General features: G+C 34.9%; 1 protein-coding gene across 1 annotated transcript; it reads left to right on the top strand.

Annotated features, from left to right (window-relative positions):
• The first annotated feature begins 1,015 nt into the window (after positions 1–1,015).
• Positions 1,016–14,146, top strand: LOC111504315 (protein takeout). The gene is made up of 5 exons (XM_023158833.2): positions 1,016–1,126; positions 6,516–6,756; positions 10,591–10,730; positions 13,439–13,588; positions 13,788–14,146. Exons 1-5 carry the CDS (start codon positions 1,060–1,062, stop codon positions 13,937–13,939), a joined length of 750 nt encoding a protein of 249 aa, XP_023014601.1. The 5' UTR covers positions 1,016–1,059; the 3' UTR covers positions 13,940–14,146.
• Positions 14,147–16,263: the final 2,117 nt, after the last annotated feature.

The raw sequence follows: 16,263 nt of genomic DNA, 5'->3' as shown, positions 1-16,263 counted from the left end.
TGGCTACACCAAGTAGCTTTCTAGGTTTGTTCAAGAGTTGTCCTCTTTCTATTCTCGATCTTATGTTACAGTGAGTATAGTTGGGGTCATTTGGAGAACAGTTAAGGTCGTTCAGTCGACGCTCATTTCTTCCGTAGACTCAGGTTAAGATTTTTAAGTTACTGCATGGTTCATAAGGGTACCACGAGTAGCTACGGAATGAAGGTCTCTATATTATCGTAATAAGGATTCATATGATGAGAGGGCGCCCGGTATTCAGAATGTTCAGTGATTTATTTTGAGTGGATTAAAAGTCTGTATCGTTTTGGCTTGCATAAACACTTCTTAAAATAATGCATTAGTTTTGAGGATTCCTCCCTTCATAGGTAACACCTCATCTGGTAGGAATATCCTGAACCGCTCAGCTGAATATCTCAGTACTGAGATATCATTCAACCTAATGACATTTGTATGGTTTCGAAGGAAAAATATTTGGATTAGAGAAAAGGGGACCAAGATGGATTATGAGGGGGAATAGAAAACGTAAATGATGTTTTTTTTTGGTGTCCAACCAGCATCAGTAGAATTACCAAACTAACTGATACCGAAAAAGCTTACAGAATAACAGAGAGTATTGAGATATTGATAAGCATATCGACAAAAAATGGAAACCACCAACTGAAATAGGACTCAAAGTTCATGAAAACGGTGAAAATGGTTATTTTCATATCAGAAACGAAACAAAAAAGGAAGAATTTAGTTGATATGAACTGGCCTGAAGATGCTATCGTATAGTGAAATACGTGTTTGGGTTTTGTATACTGTTTGGTGAAATTCTTACAATTAAGAGTAACCTAAATATGACACTTCCTTTTGATTTTGAACACTGGATGTGTTCTACTCGTGATTTTTTCTTCGAAATGTATAATTTCATCGTACTAACCGAAAAAATCTTCTTATAGAAAAGAAAAAAAAATGTTCAAATATTATAAGAAGGAAGGCTCCAGTTTGCACAATTATACTGATTTCACTTCATTTGTGAACATTAGTTCTACGCAAAAGTTATATAGGATCGTCAGGATGGGTGTTGTTTTACTTTTCTGTTTATTGGTCACTCTGACGGAAATATACGGAAGAAAAGATTTACGTGAGTATCGATAGTAGTATAGATAATTTCAAAACCATATAAATTACTTTGTATATCTACATCAACCATTTTTTATAGAATTTAATTTTATGTTATTCATAAAACCATGTTATTCATATGGAGAGAAAACTTTCATATAATAATTTTGAGATAATAAACACCAAACATAACATAAAGAATTCATTATGAAATTTTTCGAAAAATTCTTCACTTAGGTACTGAGTGAAAGTGCAAGAAATTTCAATGCACTAGGTATTCGATTTCCTGCATGATAATTTTGAGAGTAGTGTTGATGATAATTATTGAAGTTTTTTATATTGCTCATTCAAGAAATATCTTCAGTCATTTTAGAAAATATTTGAGTTGATTCGTCTAAGTCTAAAAGATTTTCCATGAAAATAAATTTGAGAGAGGTGAGAGATTAACTTCCTGTTGGTTGGTCAATAGAAAATCTGATTGCTTACGTTTATGAATCCCCAGAGATTTCTGCAGGTTTTAATTTTCATTTTCTTTATGTAGTACGTCGTAGTTTATTTCGAATTCGTGGTAGTTTTCTGATAGATGGCGTGCATAGGTACTACGACGTACTATATACAAACAGTACACCTGTTAGAATCGCTGAAAATTATTAAATTTGACCACTCGAATTTTTCATTGAACGACCAACAAGAATTTTCACCACTTTCGAATTTATTTTCATGAAAAAAAATCCAGATTTAGTCGAATCATTAATAACAATAATTTTCATCTGCTTTGTACATGCTGACTACTTTCTATTGATTGAAGTCAATAATTTGTATATATTGCATTATAAAGTAGTGTAGAGTACGAGTCCAACTGAGGAACCTACTGTTGAACTATCATGAATAGTGTTATTGATGATCATCAAGTTATGGGTCAGTGTATTCAAAATTTATAACTGACAACAAGATATTTCTGTCTTTATATTGTCTACAGCTGATTTATTACTCTTTTAGTTCTTTGAACACACCCAAGAACAGATTCAGTGTGAAACAAAAATTAGTCACAATTGAGGTTTATTGAAAAATGCGATATATATCATTTCGTAAGATGATACATATGCTTTTTCAACGACCTTTTTTGGGTATTTGATACCTTCCACAATCTGAAGAATATAAAAATTATAATGGAGAACTTCATACAAGTTAAGGAGGGCAAACTTTTTAGTTTACCCCGATAAGTTACTGCGTAAAAATCAAAGTATTTTTCACAAAGAAAAATCTTCTGTTTATCAGTAACCTGTCGTATTTAACCATTTTGCCTATCAAAAAAAAAATTATTGAGAAATAATACTGATCTTTTACGTTTCGAAGGCCAAAATCTGTCTCCGTTTTCAGAGATGGATAAAAAATTCGAATATATTCGCAGTTATTCCTTTTTTGATAGTGTATTTCTTTACTTCTTCGACAGATGTCAAAGAAGTTTTGATATATAAAATTATGTCAATGTTGTTGATTCACAACTGAAACATTCAATGTAATACAAGGTACTCTCCGATATCAGTCTATTGCCATTTCGCCACTATCCAAAGTTTTCTTCAAGATGGGTAGCCAAGTACGGTCTATTTCTAAGGAGCTATTCGAGATATAATTCTCTCCAGACATGGGAATATACGCTGATTCTTTTAGCTTACGTCTCTTGAATGAGGCTCATTGGTAATCATTCTTGTCCTATTCCATTCCACCCGATGTTCACCGTCTGATTTTAAAATGTGTTCTGATAATTTTGATCCTGTCAATTGCCTATTTTTTATGTAATCTCGATGTTCATTCTCACGCACTTTCAATGGTCTCGCGGTTTCACCAATGTAACTTTTACCACAAGAACAAGGTATTTCATAAATACAATTTTTTTGTTTTTTCTTCAGTGTTGTTGGGTTTTTATGTGTGAGTATAGATCTCAGTGTAATTTTTGTTTTGAAAGTAGTTCTAATATCATACCTATTTCCAATTCGTCTTATTTTTTCAGATAGTCTTGTAAGGTATAACGTTAGTTGTGAAAGGTGTCGGTGGATGTTGAGTCGGTAATTGTTCAGTTGGATGTTGATGAATTTGTGAAGCTGTTCGTATGTTCGTTTGGTTTTCAATTGACTCTTTATTTTCTATTGCATTTATCGTTGAATTTATGAACGAATCTGGATAAGCGTTATCTTTCAAAACAGATTTAATCAATGATATTTCTTTATTGAGATTTTCAGTTGATTTGCATATCGCTTTAGCTCTTTCGTAAAGGCAATTTATTATACTTTTTTTAACACTCACATGATGATTTGATGTATAGTGAAGATATCTATTTGTATGTTTCTTTCTTCCGATAAACATTTGTATCAAATCGATCTAATGACTTCTCTAACAACACATCAAGGAAAGGGAGTCGACCATCTTGTTCAATCTCTATTGTGAACTTCATTGTCGACTCCCGCTCGTTGATATAATTCAAAAAAGCATTCAGGTCATCATGGTTTCTATTCCATACAGCAAAGATATCGTCAACGTATCTCCACCAAACTTTGGGACCATTCTTTTTTTTTGATAGGCAAAATTGTTAAATACGACAGGTTACTGATAAATAGAAGATTTTTCTTTGTGAAAAATACTTTGATTTTTACGCAGTAACTTATCCGTGTAAACTAAAAAGTTTGCCATTCTACACTTGTATAAAGTTCTCCATTATAATTTTTATATTTTTCAGATTGTGGAAGGTAACAAATACCCAAATAAAACACTGATTTTTCCTCCACAAAAATGACTTTCGTTGAATATGTTTTTTCAGTGACAAGTTTTTCCACGACACGCTTCAAAAAGGTTCAACTTCCTCTTTAAATTGAAACAGGTCATATAGGACACGATAAAGTATTGAGAAATCTATTTGTGGTCTGAATTAACTCTACGAGGCATTCGATATAACATCGCATGAGCTCATTCGGATCCTCAAAGATGCCTTGTGGTACCCACCAAAATAGTGACATGCCTTAAGCAACTGATACTCTGGCGGACTCGCTTCACCATAACATCTGGTCAAGCTAGAATCTAGAGTGGTTCACTTCCAGAAGAAGTGTATTTAAAACCATTTCCTCAGTCTCTTTTTCTTCAGAATCTCACCATTGACTCAGAAATAATGGAGGATACAACTGTGTCACCCCCGGAAACCTGACGTCAAATGTTATGCATATGCAGACATGATATCCATCAGACCTTCAGAGGAGGTATGGAATTCGGGATAGACAAATGTGCAAAATTCCTTCTCAGAAGGGATTACGGAGAAGATGTACCATCTGCATAATCTGGATGCCGAAGAAACGTATATTTACTTCGGAGTGAAAAAACGCCACTTACAAAAGATAAGAATTCTCTCTGCGGCAAGTATCAGCACAAACTTTGTCAGATTATCTAGATCTATGGGTGAACTGTCTTTGTATCCCATATAATTACTAGATGGAATTCGAAGTATGCAAGTTGAGCGTCATTTTCTTTCATGCACCGATTTTAGGAACGTGAGGTTTTTCCTGAAGTTTTTTGGTTATTTCCTCAAAAAACATGTATCTATCTTCACCAGTATTTCATCAATAACTGTAGTTTACGTTTATATTCGTCATATTATATTGATCTATCAGTAATTCAAATTTCATATTAGTTTTACGCAATTTTACATCGAGAATAAACCTCTTATTATAAATCCAAATCGTACATCAATAACAATGAAAGTCCGATTTTGTTTCTTCATTTTCATAGAAGAGGACAAACACCTTTGTAATTATAGCAGATTTTAGTGAAATTGGTGACACACCTGAAATGTTCACAGCGTAATTTCCACTGTAAGTTCTGTGCTTAGACAGCGTATCAATATTATGATGGCAAGGATCTACTTCATAATTAGTCATTCATAAATCTTTCAGTGGTTAGTCGATAACAACATTCAATTTGCTTTCGAATCTTCCTGTTGAAAAAAATGTCTTGAAATGTATAACCAAAATTCAGAGAACCTCATGGATTGATAGAGATTTCGTAAATTCTCTTCTTTTTTCGCATTTCGAATGCGTAATTTGTTGTTTCCAACTGAAGTTTTAACTTCTGTGAAAAAATGCAAATATTATATTGATTTCAGATGATCTTTACTTGTGGTATGGAGAGGTATAAATCCTAAACGTAATCGAAGGTTTTCGAGGAGTGACTAGAATATATACATTCGAATTTTTGAAGGTGGTTGACAATGTTCCGTGGTGTATTTCATCAGTTCGGACTTCCATTATCTAATATAATATTAATTGATTTGAAATCCCTGAAAAAGAAAATTGAGAAGGATTAAGCGAAAATAACAATTTCATTAAACAAAAAACGTAAATTAAAAAGAAATAACATACAAGCAACAACCAAAAAATAAAAAATTGGAATATTAATAAAAGCTGAAAATAAAAAAATTAAAAAATATTGAATATTATTAACAAAAAAATGAAAAATAAAAATCAAAAGATTACAAACCAAGTTACGTCACGATGTTTCGATTGTTAGTATCCACAATCGTCTTCGGGTGATCAGTTTGCGTAATAACTGATCACCCGAAGACGATTGTGGCTACTAACAATCGAAACGTCGTGACGTTACTTGGTTTGGAATCTTTTAATTTTTTTTGTTAATAATAATTTTTAATTTTTTGATATTCAGCTTTTATTAATATTTCAATTTTTAATTTTTTTGGTTCTTGCTTGTATGTTATTTCTTTGTAATTTTAGTTTTTTCTTCAATAAAATTGTTATTTTCGGTTAATCTTTTCAATTTTTTTTTCATATTATATTAGACAATGGAAGTCCGAACTGATGAAATATATACATACATTAAAACTTACCGATAAATCATCTACAATGTTGAAATAATTTAACCTCAAATATCCAGAGTTTAGATCAATACATTGGCATTTTTTCATTGTCGACAATTTATCATCAATTTCAACTAAAATTTGTTCAGGCTTGTCAGTGAATCTATTTATGTTCCCATTTGAACCTTTCAGAACCTAAGACTTGAGGAGCAAATTTTTGTGTCTGGCTGTTTGAAGGAAATGTGCTAGCCACGAGTCTGTCGACCATAGTTCCTTGATCACTTCTTACTGAGCCTGAAAAAGTTATTTTCTTACCTGCACACTTGCTCTGGTTTGATAAACTGTTCATTTCCACTACATTTATCGCTTACATTCAACAATAGGGAGCCAGACAATCTGGGACAAAGAAAAATCGACTCAGGCTTCATATTTGAATCACTGTAGTAAAATTAATGTCAATATTGCTATCAAATACAAGATAAAGAATTCAATATTATGAAATTGGATGATGGTAAATAGTAGCAAGTGAGTAGTAAGTATAATTTTATTTTTTCAGCGACAAACTTTCCGCGTTGTCGTAGATCAGATGAAAACCTCAGCAAGTGCATCCTCCAGGCTATGGAAAAAGCGCGACCATTTCTTGTGAAGGGTATACCAGAGATTAATTTACCACCGTTTGATCCTTTGTACGTCGAGAGTGTGAACATGGATCAAGAAACACAAGCACTCAGTTTTAAAGCTAACCTGACCAATGCGTTTGTGTATGGTTTCACGAATTATGCCTGCCCCAGATTCGAGTAAGTTCATTTTTCCTAGGATTCACGATTCGTTCATTATCTGTGAAGAGAAATAGTTTTGGAGATGACTGAATTTTGTTGGAAAATCTCTCAAGAATTTCTGATTCTTTGCTGATGAGTACAAGTAATCGAAGTAAATATGAAAAACTCAAAAAACAACTGAACCCTTTAATGTTCACATATTTATATACTCCTTCAATAATATAATTAATGAACCACATACCAATAATTTTTCATAGCCAAAAATAACTTTTTAGTTGACAATCATCGCGTTCATTGGATGATGAAAAACACTTCGAGTTCAGATTTCAAGAACAAATTTTAGGTCATGTACCAAAAATGTTCAAGGGGTTAATAATAACTATGATTTTGATTTTCTATGTTTTTAATTCCTAATTTCTGATTAGATATATCTAGATTCAATTACAAAACCAGCAGATTTCTATTTATGAAGGTACTTGTTGTTGGTTTCAAATATTACTCTTTCATACAATATATCCCTACTTTAGAATCCCAAATCTTAATGATTCGCAAATGTATCACTTCTTGTATGAATATGGTTGACAATATTTCTGATTGAATACTAGAGTTAGGTGAGGTTAGGTCAAAAGTGAGTGGATCTATTCGATCCTCCACCGCAATCTGCAAGGATTTATTGTGGCTCACACCTATTCACACTCGACCAAATGAATCCAGCTTCTCAACGAAGCCGATTAGTTTATATGGTGAGTAATCTTTCAGGCCATATAGTAGAAGTGCGGCTCTGCCAAACTCTGAAAACCTGATTCGGTCCGCAACGGGACAGGCACAAAGTATGAGCTCTGCTGTTTCGTCATTTTCCAAACAAAGGCAATACACACTGTCATTCGACAGCCCGAGTTTCTGCCCATGATGATTCAGACAACAGTGACCTGTGAGAAGGCCTGTAAGACATCGTAGTTCATCCCTACTGTAGTTCAACAACTATTTGATTTCAAGCTTCGAAGGGTGAATGAACGCCTTGGAGTGAACCATCCTTGGAGTGAACCCATCCGGGTGTTCAATGTTTTCTTGGCAAAGCCTGAGACAATGCCGATGAAAGGTTCTGGTTCGATGAAGCTGCTCACAGCACCCTTCTTTGCTAGGGAGTCAACAGCACCATTGCCTTCCAGGCTAGTATGGCCAGTAATTCAGACCAGAGACAATTACCGACTGAGGATAGTCGTTTTTGACAATTTGCTACCAATTTAGACGTTGCTCGGTAGGAGTCAAGAGCTTCCAACGCCGCTTGACTCTCCGTTACTTTTATTGACTTGTGTATGAGGTTGGATTCTACCAATCTTTCCGCACATAGTTCAGTAGCATAGATTTCCGCTTGAAAAAATACAGTCGCACTGGTCTCTAAGCAGTTTGATATCTCTGTCCTGGGTCTGCAACTGAAAACACCTGCACCAGAACCTGGAGATTTGTTTGATTCATCTGTGAATACTATCTGGTCTCAATATTCTCTTCTCCCAGAGGATCCATTCCTTTCTAATCGGAAACAGTTCTGTATGAGGTAGTTCGTAGTTTTCAGTCGAAGACATAATATCAGAGAGAGTAATTCTCTTGAAGTCACAGAATCCTGGAAATTGTTCCCAGCATACTGTGACATCAAGTGTCAATCAGCAGTCTATTGTACTCTACATTAGATTGATTCGTACACAAGATTTGTACACAATGTACACAAGTCTATATGCAGTCCATCTAAACTTTCTCTCCAGAAATATATGGAGAGGAGGTAGATTAAGAAGGATCTTCATGGCCGTTGACGGTGTGTTACCGATGGCAACACAGATGACCACAGAGAGCTTTACCTGAGCCGTTTTCTGTAAAGCCTTCGGCCACCAGGCAATTTCTTCATAAGTGGTCATTGGTCTGACAATCATCACATACATCCGTGAATACTAGGGATTCAGACTTTAGTTTTATGAAAAAGGTAATGAATCATTCAAAATCTAAGAGAACATATAAAAGTGACAGTTTGGAAATACTATCAAACCAAATATTCTGAACGTTATAGCATGCATGATCCATACATCTTTGTAAACAGTTTCCCACATTTTCTGTATATGGATGGAAAAGTATAAAGCCGAAACCATCATTTCCCAAAAACTGGTATCTCCCAAAAATATACCCCTTTCAATTTGAGCAAGATTCCTATGGCTGGGAATGAGCGTATAAATGACATTACGTACTGTCATTATTACATGATAGATTCAACCCATCCGTGACATGAAGTCGTAATGTTTTCAATCAGATGAGTGCTTCATATTGTTATATTATCCAGATTGGTGCTGATGAGGCAATAAGAGAAAATTCTTGATCCAGTACCAGTACCAGGTACCAGTTGAATGAAAATTTATATAGTAACTCTTTCATCCTGCAGGACATTTCGATTGTTGGTATTCGCAATCATCTTTAGGTTATGACTATCAGTTATAGGAAATGCTCAAATTGTTTGTCTTCAAGTCATGTCTTCAAGAAATCTCGCACAGTCTCATAAATAACTTAATCCGTGGTAATAACTGAGCAATTTTCATAAATAAAATGTTAATTCTAGACGCGTTTCGCTAACACCGTAGCTTCCTCGGTAGTACTCCGCTACTACCAATGAAGCAGCAGTGTTATGAATAGTGATGGAGTACTACTGACGAGGGTAATCATAATTATAAACAACTCCTCCACAAAAAAGTCAAAGATGACTAAATCGGTTATCTTGTCGACTTATTCGTTTCTTTGAAAAATTTGCATTTACTTGATTTCTTTTGATAAAAAACATGCGAAGGAAGCCCTAGATAGTTTTTTGATAAAAATCAATAACCTGGTTAAGTAACGAACTAATTTCATCGTCTGAAAATCAGATAACTCTCCATGAGTTTTGGTCATATTTGATTTCATAGAATTCTTGACAATATATTCAGTTGGTGGAGATTTTGAGTTAGCATCTCCAGTATCTCGATCATGAGTTCACAAATATCAATTTGTTGTTGGATTATATTGTGTAGAATGTGGTAGTTCCAAAAATTCAAATTTCCTGGTTTTTCATTTTCTTAAATTTTTTTGATTAACTGGGACTAGTTTCAGCTAACTGACAAATCGCATTGTGTCTTTTACTTATTAACTACAAATATAGCCAATACTAGTTAGAAGTGAATGTGGATTTTCATTCGATTTGATTGCTAATAGAGTTTTGGTGCACGGGATACTTCTTCCATTCTGGGAATTTGTTCCCAGTTATCTTACTACTCACCTCATTATAGTGGACAAGGCTCTAGTCTCAAAGGTTTCATATCAGCGGCTAGTATCCATTGAATGTTCTAGACGGAACTGCTGTCATGATTCGATATTATAATACTTCTAGATGATAGCTTTATTAGTTTTATCGAAGATCTACTGCTGAACGAAAAGAAAGCATCTGCAAGATGATCACAGGTATATGTGATCATCTACTATGCCTATAGCGATATCAGCCAAAGAAGCAGTTGTTTTTCGTAGATCATACTGTCTAGAAACGTTGAGAAAGGTGAATGTTTCGACACAGTTATCGGACTTTCACTACAGGCACAGTTTCGATCTTCTATTGGGCTGAAAATCAACATTGAAATTTTCTCAACTATAGAGAGATGAATTTTATATTGGTCAAGCGAGATATGTGAGATATTAGTTTGTGATTGATGTTGATATCTGAGTCATCATTTATATTTTGTTCAATATACATGTTGATTACCGTCTCACTCATAGGAAAATCCGTCACATAGTTCAAATGATATTATTGTTCAAATGATATTAATGAATGATTCATATTTTTTCCAGGTACAGATCCCAAGTACCGACTTTGCATTTTGCTACTAGGTGCTTTTTCAAGGAAGTGAAGCTAGTATCAGACTATGTTATTGCAGGAAAAATTTTTGGATCTCGTATAGAAGGAACAGGAAATTTAACAGCAGTATTTAGTAAGCAAATATTTTTTTTGGTTTTCTAATCATAAGTGAACTAAACTTTCAATAGTACAGAGTGGGCCAAATTGGACACTTTTGAAATGAAACTTCTTTTTTCAAACTAGATAAATGAAAACTGATGGCTGCATTGGGGGGTCAACTTTTATGACATGCGATTTTATGATATCGATATACAGTGTAAACCTCATATCGATATCTGTCATCGTTTCTGAGTTGCATGTTTCTCGAAAATGTGCATTTTCGAAAAGTTGCTTTAATTTTTTTTCGTTTTCATTGTTTTAGTTACTGCTATGAAAAGCTTTCTCAACATTTGATAGCTACCACTTTGCTTACTTAATCGAAGTGTGCATTTAAATATACATGAAAAAACCTAAAAGCTCTGTATTTCAAAGACGACTTCAGCAAAACATCAAGTGTGCTTCATTTTTGGAAAGGTAATTTTAAGTTCTATTGAAATATGCAGGAATATACAGGGTGTCTCATTGAAAAAATAAATTTTCATCAATAATTATTGATACCTCATTTGAAAAAATTAGTTTTTTACACCATTGAATTCTACATAAAAATGTGCTTTGGAAATGTTTCCACAGAAAAGAAATTTTTGACAGAAAAAAAAGTTACGCAAACTTTACGAAAAACTGCTGTAACTTAGAAACGATATGCGATATAGATATGCGGTTGTGACCATTGAGTTTGTCATAAAATTTGACACCCAGACACGGCCGTCAGTTTTCATCTATCTTGTTTGAAAACAGAAGTTTCCCTTCAAAAGTGTTCAACTTGGCCCACTCTGTACATACATAGATTGTATTTTAGGTGATACCAAAATTGTTTCCATAGAATCGCTCAATTCTCCAAATTATCGGCAACAGTATTCTCTACAGTGCGGACGTAAATAAATCGCCTCCCTTCCAAATTTCGAAACGGACATAAAATGGTATTATTTTCAGTACTTTTTGGTAAGAAAGGCAATAACGTTGCTTCACTCTTCGTCGACAAGATGCCACCAACATTTCATTTCAAATGGAAAAGGGGTTACTGTGATAACTCGTTTGATAGGTATTTCAATTATCCCTCCAATTCTTTTTTAGTCTCAGTTTCAGACGTTCTTCGGTAATCAGCAGTTTTATATTCGTTTCAAGGATCTGGAAACAAACAATAACACTCGTGATTTCATGAATCTTATATTCAAAACTCACTCCAATTCATTCCAATAAATATTTCAAATTTTAATTATCCATTTTATGAAGTTCATTCTTACATCATGGAATCTCTCTGGGGTCATTTCATCAGAAGCACGTCTTATTCTGACCACGACTTCTGAATATACTGCGGTTGTGTGAAATATACCTTTAAGTTCACGAATTCACACAAATAATCTAATGATGTCATATCAGGTAATCTAGAGGGTCATTCTAAGGGTTAGGTTAGGTTAGGTTAGGTTAGGTCCAAAGTGAGTGGGTCTATTAGACCCTCCACCGCAACCCGCAAGGGTTTATTGTGGCCCACACCTATTCACACTCGACCAAATGAAACCAGCTTCCTAACGAAGCCGATTAGTTTATATGGTAAGTGGTCTTTCAGGTCAGATGGTAACTCTAAAAACCAGATTCGGTCACCAGCGGGGCAGGCACAAAGTATATGCTCTGCTGTTTCATCGTTAATGAGGTAATGGGATAGTCAAGGTGCAAGATTCCCACCTTGATACCCTCGACAACCTTTCCATATGAGAGTTTTTGCAAGTCATCTACACCGGACATGCCTCAAATTCAACTGTGCAGGGCCTTTTCGCCTCTGGTTTTGGTGAATCATCACTTGAGCGCAAACGTTTGCTAACCTGATCATGGAGGGTTTTTCCTTCACCTGAAACAGATGCTGCGTACGCCGCTCAAGAATTTGGTGCAAGGCGGCTTCATAAGGTACCCCGCTCTTGAGGAGACGACTCAGTCGTTTCCTGGCTGCACCACCAAACCGTTTTTTTATGTTCAGTGATTGGATCAGGAGTTAGAGAGTTGAGAAACTCTCGCTCCTGATTCAAATTTACAGGGAGGTCAGTTGAAGTCGTAAGCTCGACATCCATCTCCTCTGTAGACTCAGCATCAGAAATAATTTTTGAGTTTACTCTGTCCATAAAAGTCCCACGAGTAGCTAGGGAGAGAAGGTCAATCACGGCAGAGCCCCGCATTACCGTGACAAGGCAATGCTACGACGAAAAGCGCCCGGTATCACGAAGGTTTTGTTGATACAGATGATAAGTTCAGTGTCATTCATCCTCTCGTCACGGATACATACACCTTAGGATTGAGCCATCATTGGGATGCCATTCAGTTTAAGAATATCAGAACCACAAGTGATTCTGTCATTCCCGTATCCAGCGGGGCTACGTGGAAGCAGGCATCCGATGGCCGGTTTGCTCAACCCTCACATCCCAAATTAATGCTCTCGCCAAAAACAGCATGTACAGTGGTTCAGACAGTGAAAGATGAACAACCAACAGCCAAATACTCTTGTTATCACTAATTATAGTGAGATAACTTTATTGTCTAGTAAAATGCGATATAGTTATTTCAAATAATTCACATGAAACTTTGTTATGGAGTGAAATATAGAGTGTGTAGAATTGTTTACTCATGTTTTATACTATCATGTCACATTGGAAAATTGGTTTTGAACTAATTTCTATTCAAATCATTCACTACCAGGTGCCGGAGATGCCAATGTTACTGAAATAGCGAAGATTGTGAAAAAGAGAGGAGTAGATTATCTGAGAGTGCACGAAACGAAAATTTCAATAGGGGTACAAAGAATATCAGCACGTTTGGATGGACTTTTCGATGGAAATAAAGAACTAGGTAAGTTTATAAAAGCTTTTTATAACATCTAGGGTTATTCTTCAAGCAGTATCACGTTTGTAAAATATTTCTTTTAATTTATGAGTTAGGTACATCAAAACATTTCCTATATTTATCTATGAGAAAATGGAGTTGTCATATCTTCGTATTGTTCCAATTCCAGTTGATATTGTGTGATCATATATTCGTTTTATTTCAGGAGACACGATGAACAAACTGATAAACAACAACATTGATGAGATTTTCAGGCAGGTGACACCATTCTTCGAGGAACTTTTGACAAATATAGCAGATAACTTGCTCTTGAGAGCTTTTACTCAAGTTCCATATGACAAGTTGTTCCCAAAATGAACTTGGTGAATGTTTACAAAACTCCATAGTCCAATTTCATGCAACGGTATCTACCTAGGCACCCTTAGCACAATAAGTATGTCTAATATATCTAATAAAAAGAGGTGAATTGATAAAATTCGTTTTAGTTTATACCAAGCCGAAGTTTCACAAAATGCCTCCATAGTGATAAAGTTATAGGAAGTTGAAAGAGGGATATATTTAGTTTTCAGGAACTTTTTTTGCTATATTCTTCTTTATTTGCATAGGAAAAATGTGAGAATCTGTCGAAAAAAGTCCAAAATAAAAGTTTCATTCTCATACAAATTGAATTCAGATAAGAACTTGTAAAAAAAAACCTTTTCCAGACAACCACTTTCTTATGAACATTTTATTAGAAGAAAGAAAAAGTCCTCTCGAAGCAAATACCGTCTTCCATATGAACGTTGAATTGCAAGGAAATCGTTTTTCCCATTCAGTTTGTACAAAACATTCCTTATGAAATTGAAACACAAGTCAATATGTCAAAGAATAATGTTTAGAAATTTCACTTATACCTATCATTAAGGTATTGAAGTTTCTCTCCACATTTTGAAATAGAAAGCCAGAAAGCTCTCTCCAAAAAGTATACGAAGATTTGGGAGCATTCAGTTGATCAGTTTTGAAATAGGTTCATAAGAACCTTCCCAACTTATTTTGAAAAGTGATAAAACACTCATAATCAATAACGGAGCATTGAAAATCGAAATGGAAAATATATAATGAATTCATCTGGTGTTACTCCTCTCTTCTTATTTTTCAAAGACTTGATTCCAACTAATCAAGGCCCAAAATTCACAAAAATGACTGACTAAACACACCTGAGGAAGCTATTGCATAGCGAAACACGTATTGCGGTTTTGTAAACTGTTCAGTGAAAATCCCACAATAAAATGCTATTTGAGAACTTCATGTGATAAAATACAATTTTTGGTGTCTGCACACAGTATAGAATCAATGTATTTCTGTACGGCACTATTCCAAATTCTTCACGAAATCCAACAGACAAATCTTGATTTCACTTCCAGGTTCACTAGCAGATTTTCAGAGTTTGACATAGCCGTACTCGTACCATCTGACCTGAAAGAAACCACACAGCATACAAACAAATTGGCTTCGTTGCAAAACTGAATTTATTTGGTCGAGTGTGAATAAGTGTGAACCACAATAAACCCTTGCGGGTTGCGGTGGAGGTTGAATTGATTCACTCACTTTTGACCTAACCTAACCTATGTAGTTTCAACAGGACGGCGCTACGTGCCACTCAGCTCATGCCGCATTGGATATTATGCACGATCAATTTGAGGGCATGATCATCTCACGTGGAGGTGATGTGAACTGGCTACCAAGATCGTGGGATTTGAACCCGTTAAACTTTTTTTTGTGAAGTTTTCTTAAGTCGCAGTTGTATGCGAATTAGCTGCACACCATAGTGGTCCTCAAAGTCAAAATAACCCATGCCATCGGTCAAATTCAGCCTGATTTATTCTCGCGATTTCTGCGAGCAAAGGGTCACATAACTCTTCTTTCTATTTGAAAAAAAAATTGCGGCTTTTCTATCAAAAAGTACTGAGAATGAGTCCTTTTCATAGACATTTTGTCTATCTTTGATTTCTTGTCCCATTCAAAATTTGAGAGGGATGAATGTTTACGTCTGCACCGTATAAGTTAGGTATAATTAATAACATAATGAAATCATCCCTTAGTGTTTCATCGCTTGTTTTCTGAAGGAATCAACTAATGCGAATAATTGCCTTATGTTGTTCGTTTATGAGATGGTTTTCTGATATAGTGAAGCAATTTCCGAGAATTTCGGATGGCAGTGGTCATCCTTTTTCTGGAACGAATGGTGATGTTACAACATTAGGTGTACAATATATAATAAAAATTTGATTTTTGTGAAAAAGTGAAGATGTTCAGGACTGAGTTTTATTTTCAGAAAAATACGATTAGGTTATAAAAATGGCAAAATTATTTTTCAACCAAATATTTGCAACAATATTGTAATGTATACGGTGACCACTCCCATATTTTGCAGCTTATGCAAAATAAACACGGCATGCGTTATTTCTTGTATGCTCGTGGAATTCCAGATGAGTTCTGTCTGGATTAGAAGCCAGGTGGACAGTATATTAAAATTCTGTGCAGCAGAAAATACGATGTCAATTTGGGTGTTATATAACTTTGCGTAACTGTGAATTTACGATACCAATCACGAAGGTCATATGTATCAAACGCATTGTTCAAATGAAAAACATTAGCCAAATAGTTATCCAAAGGAACGTTCTGTCAGCAAAAACATAACT

The sequence above is a fragment of the Leptinotarsa decemlineata genome, unplaced genomic scaffold (genome assembly GCF_025532065.1).
Source record: "Leptinotarsa decemlineata unplaced genomic scaffold, Ldec_3_MD MMD2_tig00000133_RagTag_RagTag, whole genome shotgun sequence".
In the NCBI taxonomy this organism is placed as follows: domain Eukaryota; kingdom Metazoa; phylum Arthropoda; class Insecta; order Coleoptera; family Chrysomelidae; genus Leptinotarsa; species Leptinotarsa decemlineata.
Note: the sequence above shows the minus strand (reverse complement) of the source record. Positions and strands in the feature narration are given on the sequence as shown.

Bases quoted from the DNA above. Each gene is read 5' to 3' on its own strand.
- LOC111504315 (XM_023158833.2), top strand. From the start codon at position 1,060: ATGGGTGTTGTTTTACTTTTCTGTTTATTGGTCACTCTGACGGAAATA. The intron at 1,127-6,515 runs GTGAGTATCGAT...TTATTTTTTCAG, and splicing joins ATACGGAAGAAAAGATTTAC to CGACAAACTTTCCGCGTTGT. The intron at 13,589-13,787 runs GTAAGTTTATAA...GTTTTATTTCAG, and splicing joins CGATGGAAATAAAGAACTAG to GAGACACGATGAACAAACTG.